The sequence below is a fragment of the Gavia stellata genome, chromosome 20, assembly GCF_030936135.1.
Source record: "Gavia stellata isolate bGavSte3 chromosome 20, bGavSte3.hap2, whole genome shotgun sequence".
Classification (NCBI taxonomy): Eukaryota; Metazoa; Chordata; class Aves; order Gaviiformes; family Gaviidae; genus Gavia; species Gavia stellata.
This window is the reverse complement of record NC_082613.1, coordinates 6146418-6171399: the sequence shown is the minus strand read 5'-3', so window position 1 is coordinate 6171399 and position 24982 is coordinate 6146418. Positions and strand designations below refer to the sequence as shown.

The window sequence follows — 24982 nt, the reverse complement described above, 5'->3', positions numbered from 1 at the left end:
TACTGAAGAGTATATACTTTCTATTGATGCATTTCAAGGCAAACTCCCTTAGCACTGATTTTACCTTAGAGTATTTCATAAGATGATCTCAAAAAAAGAAAACAGAATTTTCAAAAGAAAAATACCTACCAGAAAACTTGAAAGCAAAACATAGAAAGGAAGGAAAGAACTCATTCAGTTTAGGGTATTTTCATGTTTTCAGGTATTTCCATCTTTTCTAACTTGGTTGGTTGACTTGAGCTACAATATTAAAAACTTTGGCAAAAGAGAGCAGTGCAAGAGAAATGTCACCTTTCTCATTATTGCTAGTAGCCTGTGGACCACACCTCACAAGAATGAAGAATCTCATCCAGATGAAATACTGTCACCATAGTCAATGACAAAAGTGCCACATCACTCTTGCAAACAAAATTTGGCTGGAATAGTAGCAAAGGAGAACAGAATGCCAAGCATATTTTTGTTTTGCTGTATTAAAGGACGTTCTATCATTTCAGCTAGAACCCATATGTCACTCATACCAAGGGATATCAGTAACACGTTTTCTTCTGAAGAAAGAACACAATGAACCGATTAATCAAACCTCAAAAGTGGGAAGCAAATTATTACAGCCATTTGTTAAAATACAAAAGGACATTAAGAAAACAAACAGTTCTAGTGATATTTGCTAGAGTTAATGCAATGGTATTTTCAGTGTCCTAGGTTTACAGAAAATTGGCACCTTCTTTCCGGGAGTCAAGTGCTTCTGAAGACATTTCTTAGCGCTCTTCTCTGATTCACTAAAAATGAAGAAACTCATTCTGTTTTGTTTATATCTACATGAATCAGGACAAGACTATTGAAATAAGTGTGTTTGATTCTGCACTAGCTCAAGTCTTTTTTTATAACTGTGCAAAGCCATTTGGAAACCCTCCTATTTATGTACTTACTTTACGTGATAGATAGCAAAAGTAGTGTTAAGCACACCTAAATTCAACTAGCAGTTATGAATTTATTTGAAACTGGCTGCCTAAGTTGTCATTGTCAAATGAAACAGGCACCTCCAAAGGGTGGTGAATCCTGTGATGGTTGATAGCCCAGAGCAAGTGGAATGTACTGATAGTTCACTTCATTTACATATCTCATTTTTAGACACGTAAAATGAGGGAATGTAAACTATACAAAATACCAGGAAATGAAGAAGCAGTCTCAATGAGTAAGTTTACTTAAAAATATGTCTCGATAATTTAACAGTCTCAAACAGGTCTGCAGCATCAAGACTGAAGTACTCCAGAGATGGAAGAAGATGGAAGAAAGCAGACAAGACAGCTGTAGAACCATAAGGCTCCACCTCCCTCCTGTGACCAGAGTTCATTTTACCAGGAAGTGCAGGTGGGGCATCTGCATCAACTTCAAATAGATTTTCTGAAGTGCAAACACATATAACTGTACATCTTTGGTGGTGTTTTTACCCATAATCATCTAATAACATTGGCAAGGCAAAGTTTATAGACAGAAGTACTACCTCTCATTAAACCAATTAGTAAATCCTGCTGTATTATCTGTGTATCTATCTTTGATCCCACTTGCAAGTGAAGCAGGTGACTATGCAATCATTTCTGATGTACAGCTGTATGACTAGACCTTTTCCTCCAGCATAAAAGCTCTAGAGCATTTGCAATAGCTTTGCTGCCTTTTTCATTATCATTTTAATTTTTTTTAGTATGTCAGACAGAAAATCTGTGCTAATTTCATTAACAATGACAATTGTTCCTCTTTATATCTTCTTCTTCCTCAGCAGTAGTAAGGTAAAGCCAAAGTGAAGCAAAAAGTATGAAGCTGTTAAAGCAAGTACTGGACAGTTCACAGCCCACTGCAGATAAGTTTCATTTTATCAGAACATTTTATTTAGAAACAGAATGAGGAGTCCTTCCATATCCCAGCAAGCGCTTATCTGTAGTGTTAGTGCAACCAGCTGGATAGCTTACATGAGTAAGTACTGACCTGGCCTTTGGACAGTACTTCCCTTAGAAGAGGGACTTTCTTATAGAGGTATCTGCAGAAGCAGAAGTATAATGAGCCTGTAATTCAGCCCACTCCTATGCACTACTGAAGCATTTAACCAACAGTCTTCAGGATCTTTACACAGGTTTTCTTACCACTGGTTTCAGTAGAAAGTCCAGGTGAGTGCTAAGGATTCCACTCTAAAAGAAATCCAAATCAGGGCCCTCATTCCAAATAGTTACAACAGTTAAGCATCTGCATGCCTGCTTGAATGAACAGTACAAGTGACTAAATGAGATGCTAAATCTGAAGTTATACGTGAGCAGAACCTTTGCAAGAACTAACAAAAAAGTAAAATTATCAAATTGGAAATGCAACACTCAGTCATTTAAATTACAAAGGACAAAACACTAGTGGTTATTGGTCTCCTTATTTAAATGGTGTTTATTTAGAGCAATTAATTAACAGAACCGTGAGATCACAGATAGTGCTGCCTGGGTAGAATTTCTGTTTCCACACCATACACACATGAAATTCAAAGTGAAAGGCTTAAAAGCCTAATGCAGTGAAGACAGAAAATACTAAACTTTTCAAATCCTCATTTCTCTGGCCTTTTCCTCACCCCAGTCTCCTATCACTTTTTTTTCCTTAAAAGACATTATGTGTTAGGAGAGCAAAGCAGCCTGGGGAGGTGATATTTTACCATCATCTGTGCCATTAATGCAGTTAAAAAATCCTCAGACTGGAAAAATCAGACAGATGCATCTTCCAGGTTCACATGTGCCAACTCCATCTGTTAAATCATTAAAACACAGGGTTGGCAGATTCTGGAGAAAAACACATTTGTTTTCACTATAAAGAGGAAGAGTAAACTTTCTTTCTGTTCTTGCAGTTTCCCCCTCCCCCATAATTACTTTAATGTGAAAGCCTGCATGAGTGGGTACTATTTAACATGCTACTGAAAGAGGTTTTCATTGAATTGGGATACATGTGTTAAATTACATGTCATAACCTGGGTTAGTCAAAGATCTATTAAAACAACGTTTATAGCTACATTAAGATGCTTCATCATTTGCCTTTTTATTGCATACATCTTGTTACACCACCTAGTTAAACACTCATTTTCCTTACAGGAAAGAACCTGTTCAGGTTATGTTTAAAGGTGCAGCTTACATAAGGAGCAGCAAATCTGATCAAAGAAAGCTGCCAAACCTTGAATGAAGTAATTGATAACAAAAAACCTTTTTTCAAATTTGTAAAGAAAAAATACTGTTTACTTTCAGAATAAACAAAAGCAGCAAAATCCTAACCTAAATTCAATACCAACATCCTGTATTTCCTCAATATCAATATTAAATTGATTTATGCATTATTTTTTCTACTACAGTCACTGTACAACCATTCTTCACTATGGCAACATTACCTATAGAGCAGATGTCTAAATATTGAGCCTTTTGAATGCAACTAAGTATGTCTAGGTTCATCATATTTTGTAAGTATGACAGTAAATATTTTAAATCCCATGACCTCCCACAGCTACTATTAAAAAAACAGATTGCTGCTGAATGCATTTCTTTCTCTTTGTATTCAAGAGGAATGGAATTTCATTCTCTAGGCAGGGCTTTGTATTCTACTGAGGAACTGAATTTCATTCTCTAGGCAGGGGCTTATCCTAAGAGCCTTCCAGACATTAATATCAAGAATATTTTTTTAAAAGAGAAACATCTTTCACAGCACATCATTCCATAGATAATCACAGATCAGTCTACAGGTTTTATCAGCAGTAAGGTACAGAGCTAACAATAATTGCTAAAATCACTCTCTACTTTGCACAATGCAGAAACACAACAGCATTTTGAGATGTATGTGGCCATTTCATATAGCTAGAAAAGGCCTTTCCGTTTCCTTGAGTAATAATAAAATCATCATGCTTTTGGAGGAAACATCTTCCCACAAGACTAAACTTTTTCTAGACAGTAAGGCTTAAAATGACATAAAGAAGAAGTTACAATTATTATTTCTGTGAGCAACTATCTCCTTAACATGAGTATCCATCCATACAACAGAAGCAGTAGGATCCCTTCAAGCTTAGTAGGAGAGAGATTTAGACATAGCTGTAGTGGTTAGAGGGGAAAACAGATTTCGGGAAGCTGACCTTGCAGAGCTACTGAAGTTGTGACTAGCTGTGGGAAAGTGACTTGGACATTTTTACCATGAGGGGGAAAGCATTTTCCTTAGGCACAGAGGAAGTCACTTTTCAGCATCTGGGACCAAAACAGTGCAAAAATTTACTGCCTCCTCAGCATAAAACATTAGTGTCTCTGGGAAGACCTCACAGCACAGGGACAATTGACCCTTTTCAAAGGGAATTTAAATAGAATTTTGCTTCCAATGCTTTCTTTCGGGAATATAAACTGAGTCTGCTATACCCGAAAGCTTTTTCCCATAATATTACTAATGATTTATCTATTTTCCTTCCCATCATTTAAGCTGCTCAAACTATACCCTGCTCCCAGACAAAAAGAAGAATTCAGTATGTTTATTAGTGAAAAGACAAAGAAACACTATTTATTTCTTAAGTATATATATTGTAAAATTTAAATTTATGTCATGTAATAAAAATCCCATCAGCCCAACAGAAGTGGTTAAGATGTACTGAAAAAAAACAGATACCAGCTTTACTTCTTGAAGCTACACTCTGGCTCAGAATCTGATGAGGAAACAGAAAGACAGACAATGTAATACAGCAGGGTACAGTCAATTCCTACTGTGTTACACACAAGCTGATTCATTTGGTTCCATTAGCATTTTAGCAGGTCAGAGGCCCTCTGGAGATTACATTTAAAATTTAGCCAATGGATTACAGCATTTTAATTCCATAGGATGAAACACGTCCTACCACAGGCAGTTCCACAGACAGCAATATATAGCGTTAAATTTTGCCTTAGGTCCTTAGTTTGCTGTCTGAAAAGGTTAGCTCAAGGCCAAAAGGATGCTTAGCCCTACATAAATCAAGCTGAACTCGGGCAGTATGGAGGTCTCATAGAGGCACTCTACCCAGGATAAATATTCCCTTGTTACAGACTATAGAGGTTAACATGCTGCAGGTGATTATATTTGAACTTTCTATATCAGACTGAACCTATATGAGGCTTTTTATGTATGTAAAGTAAAAACGCAACATAAGACTAACTACCTAAATTCATATTGTTAAAAGACTGAAAATTATGATCACTTTAAAAGAATGCTTTATAGATTCAGAGGCTAGAACAGAAGTGTTTTAATTTCATAAAATAGGCTCAATTACTTCTTGGTAGAGAAATTACTCTCAATTAGTCTATCAAATCTATAGAATATTTAGTTCCTATAACAAATCAAGAGATGCAATTTTTTAAGGAAGATTTAGATTAAGTCAGCATATGGAACTACAACATTCCCAAAAATTTAAACAGGATAGCTTGAGAAGTGTTTGTCAAGTGGCAGATGAGTGTGCATCAACACACGAAATGGACCCAGTATAAGACTACAGCCTAATGCCATTGCAATGCCAAAACTAGACCCTTCCTGTACGGGGGCCACCTTTCAGCAGGGGAGCAATTTTATATCCTGCCCCAGAAATCAAGATGTCTCAGCGCATTTCTGGACATACCAAAAACCTCTGTCTTTCACACAGCGTTACTAGCTGCTGTGGGTGCAAACAAATCTTGCAGACATGAAGCAAATATAAAGGGTACAAGAGCAGTAAAGTATCTTTCAGAATCACTAGAATTCCAGGAAGCATGGAAGACATTAGAACTGTTCACTGATTAACGAAAGCCAGCAAGAAAAAAGGGAGATGAGAGACCCATATCATTTATTAAACATGATGTTCCATTCTGATATCATCAGTGGTATTTGCAAAAGATCCTGCCACTGCTCTCCCACTACAGTCGAAAGCCAGAAAACCCCTAGATTTATTTAAACCACGCTGAGAACAACAGGCATGATCAGGAGGCCCCAAGAGCTTGAACTCTTCTTGCAAGTCACAAATTTTACATAAGATTGTGATCTGCCTACAGAAACAAAGATATAAAGCAAACTTGGCATATTAGAATTATTTCAATGCTTAGTGCTGTAATTTTGTCAGTTACAACACGTTCAATCTTTCAAAGTACCTGAAAGTTTTACGTTAACATTATCAAACCTAGCAAAAGTCACACTAGTCATACCCACGAAAACCTACAGAAGCTGTGCAGCTGTTACTGAAAGCTTGATCTTTTTCACTGGTAAATTCACCAGTCAGTGATGATTTTGACTCCATTTTTAGTGAATTCCACAAGGAGAGAAGCATTCTGCATAGATGTTTACTTCATCACAATGCCTTAACAGATCCAAAATCCCAAGCCTTCACCATTCTCAGCCAACAGCTCAGTAAATACAGCATATCATTCTAACTTAATCACTGCACAGATTTCACTGCCTGAACATAGACTCAACTTCACTGCAGTAAATGTCTTGAACTTCTTGCTCCACTGTTACCTCAATGTAACTCCACAGCTACCAGAGTGGGCTGGTAAAGAAAGAGATATGGCCAGTACATTGCTATTGTAGGTGTTAATAGAAAAGCAGCGTAGAATGCTCCTAGAGATAACTGAGCTTTTCTCACACTTGCAATATATTAATTGTATTCATAATCTATAGACATGTACTGGAAAAACATTTTATCAATGGTCTTATGATTCTTCTGAATGCCAAGATATCATTAATACTTTTCTATTGGAAATGTTGGATATACATCCAGTTGGTGTTTTACTTTCTTTCTGATTACACCTTCCTAATTACTTGTGGTTTTAATAATGCCAGTAATTATGTAAGCATGTTTTGTTGATAGTTTTAAAATTATTTAATGAGAGATCATTAAGAAAAAGAGAAAAATATTCCAATGTTTGCCATTTTCTACTTCCTATGACTTCTTTGTTGTTTTTTTAAAATTATCTCCTTCTCTTAAAACAAACAATTTAAGGAATTCTGGGAATTTTTATAGATTTCATTGATACAAAAAAAGTTTTAAAGAGTAGAAGTATCTTCATATTTGTTTAGAAATATTTACTACATATCCAGAAGTTCATGTACTTCATTCATTCCCATTTAAGATATACAAATCCTTTCAACCGCACAAAAATTCATGTAAACAAAAGATGAAGGAAGTGTAACCAACAGAGACAAATCTATCAAGCACTCTAAAGTAAGCCCAAAGCGAGTGATATGTACCTTTACTGTCATTAATACACACTTAAGACAACCGGCTACAAAAGTAGACAAATTGTGTTCCTTCTTTAAAAATGCAAAAGAATATTTTATATTTGTCTATCTAGAACAATTTTCTATTAATATTTAAATACATGTCAAGATTTTACATTTACAAGTTCAAACAAAAATGTATTATTAGTTTGAAAAATTTAGTGGTAGTATTATATAAATTACCTTTACATTTGAATTGTATTCTGGTTCATTTTTAACTTTAAATAACACACATTCTATTTAAACCCAGCAGTTGTGTTTGGAAATTTTATCTTTTTGTTTGCTTACATTTTTGTAGCTATTTTATATCATATTAAGTCATTTTCCCTTTTGCATTCTTAACAACAAAGTAGAGAAAGGAACAGCTATTTCACATCAAGATATCTGCTTTTGCAAAATAAATACATTTTCATAAAAGATATTCCATTGCACTATTGTGACGTTTCAGCAAGTCATCATCCCCTGCCATTTTGTGCATCAAGGTTCATAAAATAGACTTCAGCCTTGAAACTGAGATCTCACTTTATGTGTTACATAACTGCAACTTTTATTACTGTCAATAGTCCCTACAAAACGGCTGTGGGAGCTGCAGTTCTCTCCCAAGAAGGGGTTGGAACACTCCTTTGACTGGAACCGGTAACTCTCCGTCTGCTTTTTGTAATGGATGAACTGCACCCTCATCTTTCACCCCCCTTCTCCTCCTAAAAACTTCTGAAAAATTTGATGGGATTTATTCTAACCAGCTATCTTTGCTTAGAACTGATGATGCACTATTTACTCCGCTATCAACAACTAGAAGTATTATTCTTGTATTTATGCAGTCCTAGAAGAGTTCTTAGAACCTGGGAAAATTGCAGAACCATTGCTTTGAGTGATCCAACACTTTCTTAACTACGCTCTTTCACATTACCTATGCAACGCTTACATATGGCTGGGGTCTGTGCAGGGCACTAGCTACAGCTTCTCCACTGAAGATCAACATTGGTTAAGTGGAATAGAGAGGGTTCCTCCAATATTGAGCAACATAATGTTTACAATGTATTTACAACCTTACCACTTTTATAGCATCAACATAACTTGACTGTCAAAGCTGTACTCAGGTAAAACTAGTCTAATAGAAAAAAAAGAAGATATTTCAAAATAAAGGTAAGAGCAAGCAGAGTACAAGCACACCAAGTAAAAAAAGCACCGGCATATCACAGAACACAAAACAGAAAGAGTACTTTAAGTATTTTCCAACAAAAACCTGTTATTGTAAGTATGTAATTTCTTTCTAGCAAGTAGTTTAATGCATGTGCTCAGAGAATGCACAGGGAAATGTGTCTGAAAGAGACAATAACTTCATCACATTATGGCTGCAAATAGAGAAATCTGAACTAATAACAAATACCCTCTTAAATTAGAATACAATTAGATGCTGAGATCCATCATTGACTACAATCACCCCCAAGGGAAGCAAAATTGCATGGGACTAAAAATTCACTTGTTTTAAAATTTACAGGAGTCTCAGAAAAGTTTCACATGCATTTTACCTCAGAAACAATGTGCTACTTATTCTTCCTAGCAATGATATTTTACATAGCATTCTGGGATCAAAATGTAATTTCAACAATAACATTTTCTGACGTTCTCCAAGGAAAAATTACTAGTTTCTTCCCTCTAAAAGGATTTAGATGGAATAACATCTGTGTTGAGATTATTGTGAATATGTTAAACTGACAGCAAGTCTCTAAGGGGCACTGCTCATTAATGTTCTGTGCATAAAATTAAAACTTGAAATATATTTTTCAATCCATTTTGAATCATTTAAGCAATTCTTATGCAAAGAAACTATTGTGGTGCAATAATATATTTGCAGAGTAGGATATGAAAGCTATTAAAATGTCCTAGACCCCCTGCCTTTCATGGAAAAGGAAAAAACATGACACTCTCTGATTTGAAACATGCACTGTATTGAAACAAAAAATACTTTCGAATACCATGAATAGATTGATTTCAGTTTATACAATGCAACAAAATTCAAAATTATGGTTTTTTCTTAATCTTTATTCATATTGTGCCTAGGTACTCCAGCATGTATCAGGAGGAGAATTCTGGTAAGTGTTGCACATAGGCATTTGCAAGAAATTTTTACACTGAGCAAGCTAGAAGTGGTGGTCATGTTCCATGGTTTTTGAAATTGCAATAAGGTGGCATTCTGCAAGCTCTCTGCAACTGGAGCTGTGGAGTAGTGCTCAGAGACAATGCCTATTAATGAAGAATTTTAATGCAAACTCGTCTTCCAATTTGAAAGTGACAAAGCCCTCTATGTCACTAGCAGAAATAATTTTATTTGGAGGGCATGTATACTTATTCCACCAAGTACAATACAAGTATATCCATCAAGTGTAATGCAAAGATGTATCATGTAAATCCTTAGTTTTAAGAAAAAGCAATGAATTTAATCAAAAACAAATAAAACTCCAGGAATTATTAATGGTATCTAAATTCAATTAAGATTGTTCATGCCTTTCAAGCACAGAAATCTGCACAAAGCTGTAAGTGCCATTTTATGGAGAGAAAAGAAAACATTTTATTGTTGGGAAAGCAGACATACCACTCACTGTTCAAAAGTCACTGAATAATTACAGCCACAATAAGATAACAGTTCTAAATTTTCCTACAAAATATAATGGTTCTAACCAGGCCATTGGGTTCCTTTCATAAATGGAAATTCGGGAACTCCAGTTAACATATTCTTGATGTTATAGACTTCAGCAGGTTTTTTTGGAATGAAGCCAGAGTCTATAGTGTCAATAGGACTTTGTTGACTTAAATCACAGGAATCATAACAAAGCAGTCTACCACTCAAGCTGCCTAGATCTGAAATATTATTTAGAGACATTAGCAAAAGACACTGAAGTTATGTTTACACTCTCCTCCATTAGACTTCCACACTTAAACGCAAACCATGGCACAGCAATCACAGAACTGCCAGTACTAATATTTTTTTGGTAAACATTTTCAATGCAAGATCCTAAGCATAGATGCACAGATGGACATACAAACACTTCAGCAAACAGCTTCATTTTCAGAGGTTATGACATCACTGATTGGAAGGGAAAAAGCAAGCTCAGTGTGGCTGAAGGAGAATAATGAAGCTGCTTTTCAAGTTTTTAGAATCAAAGATAGCGATGCTTAGAGTGTGAAGTGCAGGCCTTCAGAAACAAAACCAGAGAACATGGACTGGCATACACCACTGTGGGTTTCCTTAGGGACACTAGCATTCTCCTCTCCCTCACTGCTATTATTTCCCATCAGCACAGAGCGTTTCTTCTACTTTTCCAGCCAAACAGCCTAGTCAGAGCACTGACAGTTGCCTCTACAGAACTGCCTGACATCCAGCAAAAGCCACAGCACAGCACAAATGTATGGGACTTTTTGGTCACATACTAGTCAGCAATACAGCTCTGGAACAATTCCCCAAATCACTAGCATGTGCTATTCACAGCACATGTATTGCATTGCACTGCCTGAACTTCTCAGATAGAAAACAGCATTTACAAACATCTCTCCCAGCAGGACACAGTGCAATAGAATTTGCACGGGCCCCCTGTGCTCTAGCTGTTCCCATGAAGAAAGAATTACTATCTATGATGCCCATCTCTTCATAAGATAATGTATTTCTGTTATACCAGATCTTTACAGCTGCTAGTTTGTTTCAAAGTGTTTAGAAAACAAGTACACAATTCAAGGCTTCATTTAAGGACAAATGCTTCTTAACTTGGAAGCTTTTAGATCAAAGGTGAAAAACAGTCATACTTTTTCATTTGCATTGTTGCTTTCCCATTGACTATATCATAAACTGTAGCAACTGTCAAAGTACACTGTTACAACATGGGATGAGGACAGAGTTGGATGAAGAGTGTTCCAAGCACTTTTATGCTGATACACACCTCAGTCTACCAAAAGCTGAGACAGTCCTTACACAGCTGAGACCTCCTCTATGTCCGGCCAAGCACATTAGATTCTCAGGGACTGTCCTGCCCAACCACAGCATTATGTGCTGCAGTGCCCCAAGCGAACTCTGCCTACACTTACCTTGCACGTACACAGGGCAGTAAATTAGCAATAGGGGGTTTTTTTTACATCATCCCATACCTCTCAGAGAGGATTTTCACCTGTCTTTTTCTTGGGGGGGGGGGGGGGGGGGGAGTGTCCAATCTGAACAACACAGAGCTCTTCATAAAGAGATCAAGGATTTAGATCTAATTGTGATTCTGTCATTAATAATTTAAAACAATTATTTCTGTTTATGGCCTAAGACCTAGCAAGTATAAAACAACTCAAAATACCCTTTACAACAAAAAATAAACTTTTTCTTAATTTTCCTACCCATTCTCTGATGAAAGGCAGAAGACTCTAGTCTACTGGCAAGAACATTAAGTGCAATAAAACCTGTGTAGTTGATAACATAATGTTGGAATTAGGGACATGATCTAGGTCTGGCCCTGTAACTGAAGGCGAAAGTTACAGAATAGCTAGTTTAGCATACTGTAAAGCATAAGGTATTTTATACCTGCATCTTTAGCACTTGAGCACAAGTATCATCTACAATCAAATCTCAGCATATTCAGTGGGAGTGGAGATGCCCATAAACAGCACTTACAAATAATTACCTACATCCCAAAAGAGAACAGGTTTGTTCCTTTCAAATAATTTCAAAGATTATCATACAAAAAGCTATTGTGTGCTAATTTGGACACCTTCCTTCATAAATAAGCAATATAAAAAGCTTTAACATTTACATATCAGAGTAGACACATGAAATTTCCAGAAACGAAAAATTAAGTCCAATCTTGAAGACCGTGAATGACATTAACAAAGCCATCATTGCATTGTACAAAGTCTTTTGCAGCAGTAGAGGTTTAAGATATCCACCTACCCTGGGTTGTCCATTTCAGCTCACGCATCACCTTTTCCTGTCTCCATTCCGTCTGCTGCCTTGATTGCAGAAACACAACTGCTTGCGGAGCTGTTCTGTGAAACAGATTAAAACAGTGATCTGACTTTCTCTTTCTGCAATCTGTTTAAGTCAGTTTGGTTCCCTGACCTATTTCGCAGAACAGTACCATCTATATTTGTGTCAACACAACATCCAAAGGCTGTAGCTTTGTAAAAACTCAGACCCAGCATTATCATCCAGCACTGCCCTCCTCCAAACCCTCGTGCTGGTGGAAGCATTTGTACAGCTACACAGAAAACTATTTGAGTTAAAGCATCTTGCTTTCCACTTGGTTAGTTTTAATCCATATCAGTACCCCAGCCCACATCAGAACATAGCACCACAAGCACTTTTACTGCCTGCTAGGGAGTACAGGGTCTGTAAAAAAACAAGACTGAAACTACTTCCCCAAGTAGTAGGGTGGTGCCTTATGCAGGTGAAAGGATATCTGAAACTCAAGATACTAATCTGCAACTCTTGAGTTATATACAAGTTGTAAATTCTTGAAGAACACTCATGAGTTCTCAAAGAATGACCACTTGATCAACAGCAGCACTACTGAGCACCTGAATAATTGGATAATTCCTAATCGGAAGAGGACAGGAAGCATTAGGATTTTTCAGCATTTATGGCCATATCCAGATTAAAATTTACCCATCTTAGGAGATCTGAATGTTGCTTGGAAGCACCAAGTATTCAGACTTGATTTTATTTAAACATGTATCTTGAGTGATGTAGTATCTGCTTCAACATTTGTCATGTGATGACAAATGATGCTGCATCTATCTGCAAGATCCAGACTCTCAGCAAATGACTTTTGAATCTCAATGGACCTGTATCCCTAAGTCATTCAGTATAGTTATTAGCTCATTAAAATCCTGTTTCACTTCTTTTCTCATAGTGCAACTGCAATGCTAATATTGTCCTGGGCTCATAAGAACCTCATAAGACCTAAAACTAACTACGCATTTACTGCATTCCCTCATCTGAAAAATAATTCAATTAAGTACAAAAAGAGAAAGAGTGAACATTATAACATCCTATTTTCACAATGTTAGTGTAAGAAGTTTCATTCTCTCTTGACAAATGCTACTGCAGTTTAAAAGCTGACACATAGTAAACTATGAATTTGATGGTTTTCATTAACAAATTACTTTTTTCACAGACAGCATCAAGGCTGTAATAAGAGGGCTCCTGAGATAAATGTGACTAAGCAGCAGGAGTTAATTAAGTAGGACAATGAGTAAGCATTTATGGGTGTGATAGGAGACCCAGCTGATTTAATTGCTAGTCTAATTATCAATTAGAGAATCAAGAAATGGCATGTAAGTGAAATATTCTATTTGTTGATAGTTTAATGATTTTTAGAGACCCAGAAGAGGAGTAGTAATTGCTATTTTAGGACTACAGAAAGAGGTTTTTTTCCTCCTCTGACTCAAATAGAGGTTCTTAATACTTCTAAAATGACTAATAAATGTATATACAGTCTTCTCACACTCAAATATTTAAGGCCTTTAGATCCTTTTCTCTATAAAAAAACCAAATAAAAAGCTAGCAATTAAGCATTCAAACACACTACCTATAAACCACTCAGCTTAGGTCAAAACCTTTCTGCATTTATTTTATAATAAGCATAATAACTGTCCAATGGTGTGAAAAAGTCACATTAACTATTTACAGTGTGTTTGCACAAGCCTATTTCCAGACAAAAAGAAAGGGGTCAGGGAACTGCTTAAGCCCATAAGGGCAAAGAGCCAGTTGGCTACATTCATTGTTGAAATGTTTTATAAAGCAATTGCAAGAAAATAAAATTACTAAAAAATTGACGGAGAGCCAAAAATATTAATATATATTGGAACACAGTGAACTTTTTACAAGCTGTAAATATTTTTTGGGTTCTTACATATAACCCATAAAGTATGTTGAGGTCTTTCTCAGAACTTCTACCATTAGCAGGTAGTTTGTAGAGAACAACACCTACCAGAAAAAGGGATCAGAAAGACACTGTATGTCACAAGACCAAAGTTATTTCCCACTACAATTACCAAAAGATAATTTTGGCATATATCAAGAGGACCTAGGAACCAGAGCTAGCAGGTTAAAAAACTAGGAAACAGAAGCAAACACCCATTATAGCACATATGGTCTGAGCTTTGGACACGTTAACAAGCTGATTCTTATCAGAATAAAAAAACCAGCATCCTTCAACCATTTTTCATGTCCATTACAAATGACCAAAAAGTACTGCTAAGTTTTTGGCTGTTGAACAACTGTCTTGTCCAGGTTCAAAATAGACTCTTAACAACTCAGTATGCAGAAAGATGTCCAACTATTTGTTTTCTGCTAAGGGGAACCTGGCTAATCGTAAGTTACAGGGTTTAGACAACACCTTTTCCTCTGAAATACAGCTAACGCCTCAAGCAAGGTAACAGCTTTCTATCAGCTTAATCCAAACACGTTTTTCTACTGAGTAACATCTAAAAAAATACTCAAAGACACACCCAAAAAATTACTGACAACACCAAGTGCACTTCCCCTGGTTTCCTGAGGGACCTAAAGAAAAATAGAATGGGCATTTTTAGCCTTTCACCTGAGAGACACGGTTATAGTGTCACTCCAGGAGCATTACTCCCCAGTGTGGGGGACGACAGAAGGACAAAAAAGCGAAGGGACCGCCGCCACAGAACACCATCGCCTCAGGGAGCGCAGGAGAGCGACAACAATTACGGGCGCGCGCCTGCCCTTCCCGCCCTTTTGTAACGGCCGCCCGCACGAGCACCGCCTCCGCTGCCGTCGCCCAGCAACGCCCAAGCCGCCAGGCCCAGGCCCGGTCTGGCGCTCGGCCGCACGGCGCAGGCGGGACGCTGCCCGCCGCGGGACATGGCGCACCGGCGCACCGACCTGGCGCAGTCGTGCAACTTCGTAGCGCGGGACAACTGCTGGTAACGGCCCCGGCCTTCCCCTCGCAGCCGACGGCCCCGGGCCTCCTTTTTTGCTTCTCTCCGGCCGCCTCCTTCCCCTCCCGCCCAAGGCTGCCTCCCCCGGCAGCTCCGCGCTCAGCGCCCACTTTCAGGCGGGCGGAGGCTGAAGGAATTTGTTCGTATGTTCACTTCACGTGTGTTGTAAAGAGTCTGTGCTCATTCAGAAGCCTGCCATCTGCAAAAAGCCCACGGTTTTTAGTACCCTCCCGTGGCACAGCCCTGACCCGGCCAGGCAAAGCAGTGAGTGACAGGCCGAAGCAGCCAGCGCTGCCCGTGAGCTCCAGCGTTTCCCTCCACCCTCCTCTGGGTGAGGAATGGGCAGTAGGGCCGAGGCAGAGCGAGGGACAAAGGGTCATTTCATCAGTCAATAGTAAATGAAAGTATGTGTGAAAGAACGTCGGTGCTTACTTTTCAAGTTTTTCAAAAAAAGTGTCATAGCAAATTTGACCTCCTCCAATTCCTAACATAATCGTAATTTGCAAGGAAGTGCATTCACACGTACCATTTCATTTCCAACCTATGGAAAATATTTGCCCACTACCTCCAAGTCAGACAATTGTTAACTCATACATAAACTTGCTGTTTTGAGGTAAAGGTCTAAAGAGTCATGCTAAAGTGCTCTGTTTTGTGCCATTAGTAGTTGGGTTTCCGTTTTTGGGTTTTTTTTTTTAATGAAAGCTTTCACAGTCATCTTAAATATTTCTCTGCTTCAGGAAAAAATACATTGAAAGTGAGCTAGAAGCTGCAAGAAGATGGTCTCACAAATGGGGATTCTTGAAAACACCTCTTGAAGAGGTAAAATTGAATGGTATATAAGCAGCACATGAAATTTACTTGTACACAAATTTATCTGGACACAAAATTGTGAGAGCACAGAAGACTAGAAGAGTACTGAGTATGCTTTGCTAAGCTAGGTTCCGATGTAACAAGTGCACTACTTTTAAGATGGGTCCAAAGTGTCAGTTTTCCTCTGAATAAAATATGGCAAGTGGTAATTTATATGCTATGCATATTCTGATATATTTCTCTTGAGAAATATGACTCCCAATAGTGTTAACAAGTACTAGATGCACACTGACAAGAAAATATTTCCCCTTTGTCTATCCATATGGTAGTTTAAAAATCAAGGGGAAAAGGTTCTAGCTAATTAAATTTTCAGTGGGGGAATTTACAACAAATGAAAATATTTGGAGAGATGTCTATTCTTAATGATGTTTAGAAATTAGAATATAGTAGCACATAATGTTACATTTGGAATCACGGCATTTTCGTTGCTAAAGAACAGGATTGATGCAGCCCCTGAATAGTTATAAATCTACTTTCCATGGGGCTAAAAGTACTTAAACTGTTCTAGGATTTTTTGAAAATTCCTGTAGGCATCCAAGTTAGCACCTTTGAAAACTTTTGTCCTCTAGGCTTCAACATCCATCCTTGATATCTATGGTCTGTCATGCATGCCACCTTTGCACAGTACTAATAGTTCTACAGCTGAAAAGTTGACAGACTATGCATTGTTGCTACTGCTGAACACGTGTATTTAGCATTTATTAATATTTGTTTTGTGGTCATATAAGATATATTTCTAGCCCTTTTTGAACCAGTGATGTAGTTAAAAGAGTTAGAATCACTCAGTGATATTTAGCCTTTCATCTGAAATTCAGAATTACATCACTTTCTGAAACCAAAAAGTACATTACAGTAATTTCCAAAGCACTACAATAAACAGTCCTGTTTTAGATGGAAAGAACAGGGAGTTCAGATGCAACAATGAGGGGAATGGTGTAGATATCAGATATTACGGAATACTTCAAAAGATAAAGAGTCCAATTTTTAATGTTGATGTTTTGGTTTTAGTTGATTGAAGATGAAAAGAAAGAAAATACAAAGCCCAAAATACAGCTTCCAGAGCATCTGCAGGTTCGACCTGTGACACCTGTGGAAAAATATATTAAGGTTAGAAAATTAAATTTTAAAATTGCAATACAGCAATATCTGTCTTAAGAAACCACACAAGCTGTAAAAATCAGTTGTCTTGTAGAGGTGGGCCTTTAACTAAAGGTCAAAGTAAATTGTATTTGCAACCCGAGCAATGCTTTAAAAGCATTCATTTAAGACAAGGAATTGCCCTTTGGATATGGTTGTTAGTTCACAGAGCTTTCACTGCACATAATATCTTTCTGTAAAGCACCTCCCCCATGCACTCCTCTGTGACATCTAGTAACAGAACAGTCAACTGTACAGCTTAGTACAGAGGAGTGCTCACAGAGCCATTTATGACTGCTGACCATTCATTGCTCAAATATACTTATACAAGTCTGTCTTCAAGGCTTATCATAACCTTAACTCTCAGTTTTAACTATTGGTTAAGATGCAGTCATTTTTCTAGCTTTATTTAAGACAGTCTTCTTTTTGGCAGAGACAGTGCCACTGTCCTCTTTAGTGACACAAATTAGATTAGCCAGGAGAAGCCAGTTCTAATGAGCCAATTCATAACTGTTTGATTTTATTTTATATGATTTATATTCAAATATTCTGAGTCTAAAAGTTGTCAAACAGCTGGAAATGAGAGTCAAATGTGACTGATGGTTTGATTTATAAATACACAGTGTCAGAATCACCAGTGAATAGGATGACTATACAGACAGCTAAATCAGTGATATTGGGAGAAGATCATATTCATAAAAGGGGAAGCAGAATATGCTAACAAAAAGGAAGGTTAGTCCACTTGGAGAAGATTAAGGAAACCAAAGAGATTGGAAATTCCTACTTGCTGAACTAGCTTTCTTTCAAAGGATTCCAAGGGTGGGGAGATAAGATGAGGAAGTAGTAAAAGCTTTTACTGAGATTAAATTGAAACAAAAATTAAGAGCTAGCGCTGAGTGTGGCAGAGAAATGAAATCGCAGCATTTCTGCCATTAGCGCTACTTGTTCTTCAGTTTTATCTCAAGCCTCCAATTTCAGTCAAGTTTACCTCTGCTTCAGCACAGTGAGGGTGTATGTGTGTTAACAAACCACACAGACAGTTATCAGCTGCTAAAGTAGCATGCATTGCCTTGTGCGTACTGAAACAGATCATAGTTTCAATTTCACCTCAGAATCTTTATTTGCTAAGGAAGATAAGGGTTAGCTGTGATTTAGGTCACCCTTTACATATTCAGAGTGAAGTTTCTTAAGTCCTTAGTCAGAACTATGTGTCTTTCTGCACATTTACCTTCATGGTAACAGTCGCCATATCTGTGCTTCTCTCTAGGTTAGATTAATAATTGCTTCTTCATAGTCCCTTCCCCTAGATAGTAAGTGGGACATTATTTCCTTCATTATCCTGCTCAGTGGGTGGCACTTTTGGCCATAAAAATTATCTTTTCAGAGGAACTGCTCCACCTAAATATCATAAACATTTTCTAATCTTGGCCAAAGAACAAAGTGAAGCAACTCTGGCAAGAGAACTGAAACGTTCTCTTGCTGTGTATTTCTCTGCTAAATCCCCAGATGCTAAAATGATATAACATGCCCAATTGAAATGATTCAGCCAAAGTAAGCACAGTCAGTGATCAGAGGCTGTTGGCTTTTGTTTTGTTTCCTTTTTAGCTAGATTAGTTGCAGATTAACTTGATGCTTACCCATCTTCTAAAGTAGAAAGAAGGTGGAATGAATAAGTAGTTCTTGATGCAAAAGCCAGCTTGGTCGGTAATATCTTTAGCATTTGGCCACAAAACTATTATTCCATAGCTGCATTGCTACCGAACAGATTACAGCAAGTATAAAGCGCTATTTCTCCTGTTTAGAGAAATTAACAAGTTTTAAAGATTATTATTATTATTATTATTATTCTGTAAGAAAAAATGCTAAAGCTGAAGATAAAACTCTTCTCCTAATAATGTAAAGCCCTTAGAAAGGTATTGAGCAAAACTTAAAAAAAAAAAAAGTATGCTAACACACACTACTAAACAATAACTTTGCCTTTTGATTTCCTGTTATACATACCAATTTAGGCACTAAAAGGTTTTTTTTAGAAGGGTGGTAAATGAAAGTTAGTTACTTCATTGGAATTCTGCCGGTTTACTTCTGTCTTTCCCTGTGCCTTGCTATAGAATGGGACCTAAATTATTCTAATGACTTTTTAAATTATAAACTATCCCGTATTATAAATCAAACTTGCACGCAACTGGGCTATCTTTTGAAGCTCTTCTTTCCTTCCATTAATGTCAGTGTGTGTTCAGGATATTAATGCATCAGATGATTGCATTTAAACCCATTACTTTTGATAAGTTCTCATTTCCGTCCACACTACAGCACAAAAGAGGATGTTGCATGACAGAAATTACAATCAAAAACCTTTTAATCATTGAATCCTACATGTTATTTTTATTCTAGGTGATTCCATCTCCTCCAGTACCTAAGACTACCCAGGGATTTATTGGCTGGAGATCAGCTGTTCCAGGGTTGGAACTTGAACGTGGTTTTCAAATCCAAAGCTGCAAAGGTACCTTTTTTAAGGATTTGAAGTGGCCATGTGAGCCCTCTGACTGACATAAAGAAAAAACAGGCACATAGATCCATTTGCATTCCTAAGTTAACATTCTATAGTGGACTGGTGGACTGTTAAACGTTTGTCCTTTAAAAACTATTTATGTAAATATCCACAATCATTTTGGTAAAGTGCAAACATTTTAATATAGCATTTTACTTGTTACTGATTTTTTTAAATCTATGGCATCCTAGCTGTTAACACTGCTTCAGGTTTACTTACATGTAACAATGAATAAACTCATATAAAGATCACAGAGCAGGTACTACTTTTATGAGCATTAGTAGCACCATGATTTTAAAATATTTATTGGAAGTCTTTAAAAAACTTATTTTTTAATGACAGAGCACATTTTTATAATTGTTTCTCCATGAAAGCCTCCATTCAGACTCAGTTTCACAGCAGCTTTTTCAAACATAAATACAGACTGCCATGTTCCTGACAATCCTACCCTGCTGCTCATTCCCAGTTCATCACTTACCAGTATTGGAATCTGTGTTTAGAATTAGTTTTCAACCAGCACTGTGAACTGGCTCACTACTGAGTTGCTCAAGTGCCTGTGTTGGCACAAAAACATCTCTTTTGTACAGAAAGGGGAAGAGAAGAGGCAGAGAAGAGCAGCAGGCATGACTTAAATTGGCTCAAGCTGCCATGGAAATGCATCCTTACATTTGGAAAGAAGCTTTCCTCATTTAAAAAACAAAACACAACAAACAAACAAAAAACATAAGATAATTATCAGGCTTCATCATAGTGTGTCCACTGCAGCTTGAAAAAAACAGGCAAATTGTTAAGTATAGTTAAGTCGTAATTATTAAATGCATTGTCTTTTGTGATGTGTGTGCTTTACAGGTAGTTTGTGTAGTTACACACATAAGTAATTGAGTAGTTCCCAGTGCAGCTTCTTGATTGATATAAATAAAGCATACGAAGGCCATTTAGCAAAATGAAGTAACTTTCAAAAATCAGTTTTGGTATCAAAACAGTTTTTTTTCAATGAGTTGATCAGAATGCAAATGTGTTACAAAGTATTTATGTTGCTTCAGTTTTGTTTATACCAATATTTATACCAACCAGGACTGATGAAAACCTCAGAAACAGTAGGGGATTGCACTGGGAGTTACTGGTGCAGCTACCTCAGTGCTATGGAGTTCAGTCTTGCACTTCATTACCTACCTGAAAATTTGCTAGGACTTTTGGAAACGCAGAAGGAAACTCATTTAGTTGTAGCAACCATGTGCAGGATATAGTTCTAGTTGGTTAACACGTTTCAACTAGAAAATTGTTTAAACAAATAACAGCCTCCAAGAAATCAACACAGGCAGCTCCTTATAACTCCTTATTACTTGAAGAGGAAAGATTTTCTTCTTTAATCCTGCTGCAAGATCTCCTTTGTATTCTGCAGCTATCAATATCTACTTCTTGAATCAGCGGTAAGTCCTTGGCTTTCATAGTAGTAGGTCAGCAGCTAGTGTTTGTTCTTTCCTTCTTCCCAAGAAATGACTCACAATGATCAACATCCCACCTTTTTTTTTTTTACATCCAGTTCCAAATGCCCACAAAATAATAATATTTTACTTTTTCCGTATTCTTTACAAATAATGGAGAAGTGAGTCATATCCTTTGGAAAGGTTACCCAAGAATGAGAATACATAGCAGAAGTAACTTCAGACACATTACTTAAAAACCAGAATAAAGAATAACTTGGAATCAGACTCTGGAAATTCAAGCTAAATTGCAGTTTAGCTACTAACTATAACATGTGTAAACTGTTCTTTGAACAAACAAGATAATTGTAAGAACAATATTGTAAATCAGTGTGCTTTCTTGTCATTGCTAGGTTTGTATCTCTATTTATTTTAATCATATGGTTCTTCAGTTTATTTTAAGGTCATGTATAGATCCTCTTATTCTTGCCTGATTTACATAAACAGGTATAGTAAAGATTAATATGTAATTTAGTAGAAACAAAACTACATGGATTCAGGCCAAATGAAAGGGGAGCTTCAAGACCACTGTTTTTTAAAAAAATGTTGTATTAAAGAACCAAAGCTGGCACCTAATATCCAGTAGATGTTTGGATGAAGTGAAATCCAAATCCACATAAGTCATGGTGTGATTTTGAAAACCAAAATAAACACTTTGTCCAGCATCTACAGTTGGACATTTCTGAATCTTATTCCCAATGCCTGAATATTAACTCTGTACTAACAGTAAGGTTTTTTATTATGCTTTCCATTATTTAAGGTAGCTTTACTCCAGGAGATACTTTGATATAGCCTAATTTGGGATGTGTAAGCAGTATTGTCTAAAATTTGAACTAATTCCTCTAGCATAAATCTGTCAGTTGTCAATTGATCCATGTATTTGGGGTTTTGGTGTTCAGGAATATGTGAAACTATAAACCTGACTATTTCTTTTCCCAACACTTTTCGTTTGACCCTTTATACTTGAAAAAATTGTGTAGCAGTTGTGGATTTGCAGCTGACAAAGGACTGCCCAGTCAACTGCCCCAACTGCGAATCCAAAAGGCCGATACAGAATTATTAAATTACCTTGTAATGTTTCAAACCTGGCATTTAATTTGCAGAAATTAACCTATTTATTGGAGCCAAGTTGGGCACATAAATGTCACTGCACACCGTAAAATATCACACCATCTCCAAGGTCAAGACAGTGTTAGTAAACTCAGTGCACATGCTGGGGAAATGCTTCAAAACAAATTTAAATAACTTCAAAAATGCAGCAAAAGTCAAGACAATTTTAATTCTATATAAAAGCCTTAGACCTGTGCTTCTGTGCAACTCAGAACAGAGAACAGAATGGGAAGTTTCTAAACATATATAAAAAGTTATGCAGTTTATTTTTAACCAAAATTTGAAAACAACATGCAAGTGTATTTAGATGTCTTCTATGCTTCAACCTAAATTTCATTTGGTGTAGTCTTTCGTAAAGCTTTTGGTGGTCTAAGGTTCACATTAGCAAAGGGGCATGCATATCAATTCCTCCTTAGTTGACTAAAATTTTTCAGAAAACTGAAGACATCTTGTCCTTTGACTGTTCTTTGGTAACAGGCTCGTTTTAAAGAGAAAGTATGGATGATGCTTTCAGAATTGCATATGCAAAAATTTTTCTGTGTTTGATACACAGTCACCACAGCAAGACATGAAAATAGGTCAGCCATACATCTCTTGCCACCATGGATGTGTCCCTACATCTACTTTCCTGGGTATGTGATGAAATAATAGTAGAGGCAGTTGTATTTAAGTAGAAGAACTATGAAATCAGAATTATCTTTCTCACAAGCACTTGCTGTATAAACAACAAAATTGGGTGACAAAAACCTGGTTTGTTTTCCTTCACAATGTGTTCTTTTCCTTGCTGTTAGAACTGGCATAGAACTGGAACTTGCTATTTATAATTTCATTAATATAAGGTATTTTACAGGGAGCTCAGAGTTGAAAGATTATTATTTATTTAAAATGCATTTTGCATTGGAGAATAAAGAGTTTTGATTAGATGATAGTAATTCTGAATAAGCAACACTACTCAAATTGCAGTCACCATACAAGTGGTGGTGTACATTTTGGAAGAAGCAAAATGAAAAGCAACCACAGCATGTGCATAGCCAATTGATCTAGCTACTGTAAAAGGTGGCCACTTAGAGAATAGATCTGATCGCTATTCTGCGTGAGACATTTCTACAAAGTTACACACTGTGACTATCCTAATGGATACACACTGCAGTCCTAAGTCTGTGCAAAAACTACTGCCTCCAGTTCCTGCTGTTGGCTACTCTGTCAGCCTGAAGTAACTTTAATTCTGAGATGGTTTCCCTGACAAAACAGAGAGGAGTTAGTTAGTTAGATTTTCTTTTTCTTTTCAGAGACTTAAGGCTCCCTATTCACACACACCATTTCCCCCTTTAGTGAAGGATTCTTTGTGGTTTCTTCCACATTCTACAAAGTACCAAAGCGACAAACACTAGCCCAACATAGTAATTGGCAACCAGAAATCTCTACTCCTATATGAAGCCCAGCCTAGGTCACTTCTTGCACTAGGTTCCTAAATGTGTTGTATTTAGTTTCCCTTGAAACTGTGTGTGTCAGCGTAGCAAGACAGATAAGGCCCACTCACAGACTATAACCTTTGTCCTGACTCCTGTGGTTTTCACAGCCCATCAAATTGTCATTTAACTAGTTGAAAGCATGTCAAACCATTTCATAGGACCATAGTATAATAAATTTAACTGTACTGGAAAATGATATTGTTGTGCTGTGAAACTGATCAGGTTGCCAATGAACAAAACATTGCCGCTTCAGTCTGCACTATCATACATGGAAAAGACCAGCAGTATTGAGAAATAAGTTCAAAACAAACCCAGAAACTTTGTGAAAACAAGACAAATCTGATTCATTTTGCACCAGTGAAACAAAACACTGGAAAGGGTCGTTATTTTTGTCAGATATATAATAGGAAAATAATATATATATATAATAGGAAATAATGTTGACCTTAGGGTTTCAGGCTGCTCACACACATCTCAAGACTTGCTCTTTTACACCAAGAAGAGGTCAAAGACATTAAAAGAATGCTCTTTGCTGTATGCCTCAGTGGTGGATTTATTTCCATAAGAGTTTCCAACTGGAAATTGTCTGATACAACCTGAAGGGTACCACAGGGCAGCTTTTCATCTTAGTGCAGAAAGATGTAGTGTTGCCACCTTTGAAGTAAGACACACTTATCAGTCTGAGCACTGGGTTTTACAGGCTCTGACAGAGTGTGAAATGTCCAAAACCATCCCAGGATGGTGGTGAGCCACTGGACATCTAGCACAAGGCTTGCACAGAAACTGGAGGTTGTGTTCATGAAGCGTGTTCTGAAGTGTCTGCATTTTCCTCTGCACCATCCACGAACTGCCATGGCTTCAAATGGCCACCACGCAATGCTGTAGCTTATGGACAGCATCTCAGCATTTAGAGAGGCAGTTCACCAGATGTTTAGAGAAGGATGAGATGGGGTGAGACCATCTGATAAGTACAAAAGTAAGCATAGCAGGTTAATTTAATTCCTTATCATCTAAGCAAATGCAGCTGTATTTACTGTAACATGCAAAATTCTGGCTGAACACATGAGGCAACATATTCTTCAGAACAACTTGACTTCAAAAGGTTGTAAAGCACGTTAGCAATAAGCATCATTATGTCTGATCCCCAGTGTAAAATTCTG

General features: G+C 37.1%; 1 protein-coding gene across 1 annotated transcript; it reads left to right on the top strand.

The window, feature by feature from the left end:
* Positions 1 to 15124: 15124 nt before the first annotated feature.
* Positions 15125 to 19755, top strand: CIMIP1 (ciliary microtubule inner protein 1). The gene is made up of 4 exons (XM_059827411.1): positions 15125 to 15186; positions 15939 to 16020; positions 17080 to 17178; positions 19600 to 19755. The coding sequence occupies exons 1-4, from the start codon at positions 15125 to 15127 to the stop codon at positions 19753 to 19755; spliced, it is 399 nt and encodes a 132-aa protein (XP_059683394.1).
* The last annotated feature ends 5227 nt before the right edge of the window (positions 19756 to 24982 follow it).

Bases quoted from the DNA above. Each gene is read 5' to 3' on its own strand.
- CIMIP1 (XM_059827411.1), top strand. From the start codon at position 15,125: ATGGCGCACCGGCGCACCGACCTGGCGCAGTCGTGCAACTTCGTAGCG. The intron at 16,021-17,079 runs GTAAAATTGAAT...TTTTGGTTTTAG, and splicing joins TGAAAACACCTCTTGAAGAG to TTGATTGAAGATGAAAAGAA. The intron at 17,179-19,599 runs GTTAGAAAATTA...TTTTTATTCTAG, and splicing joins CTGTGGAAAAATATATTAAG to GTGATTCCATCTCCTCCAGT.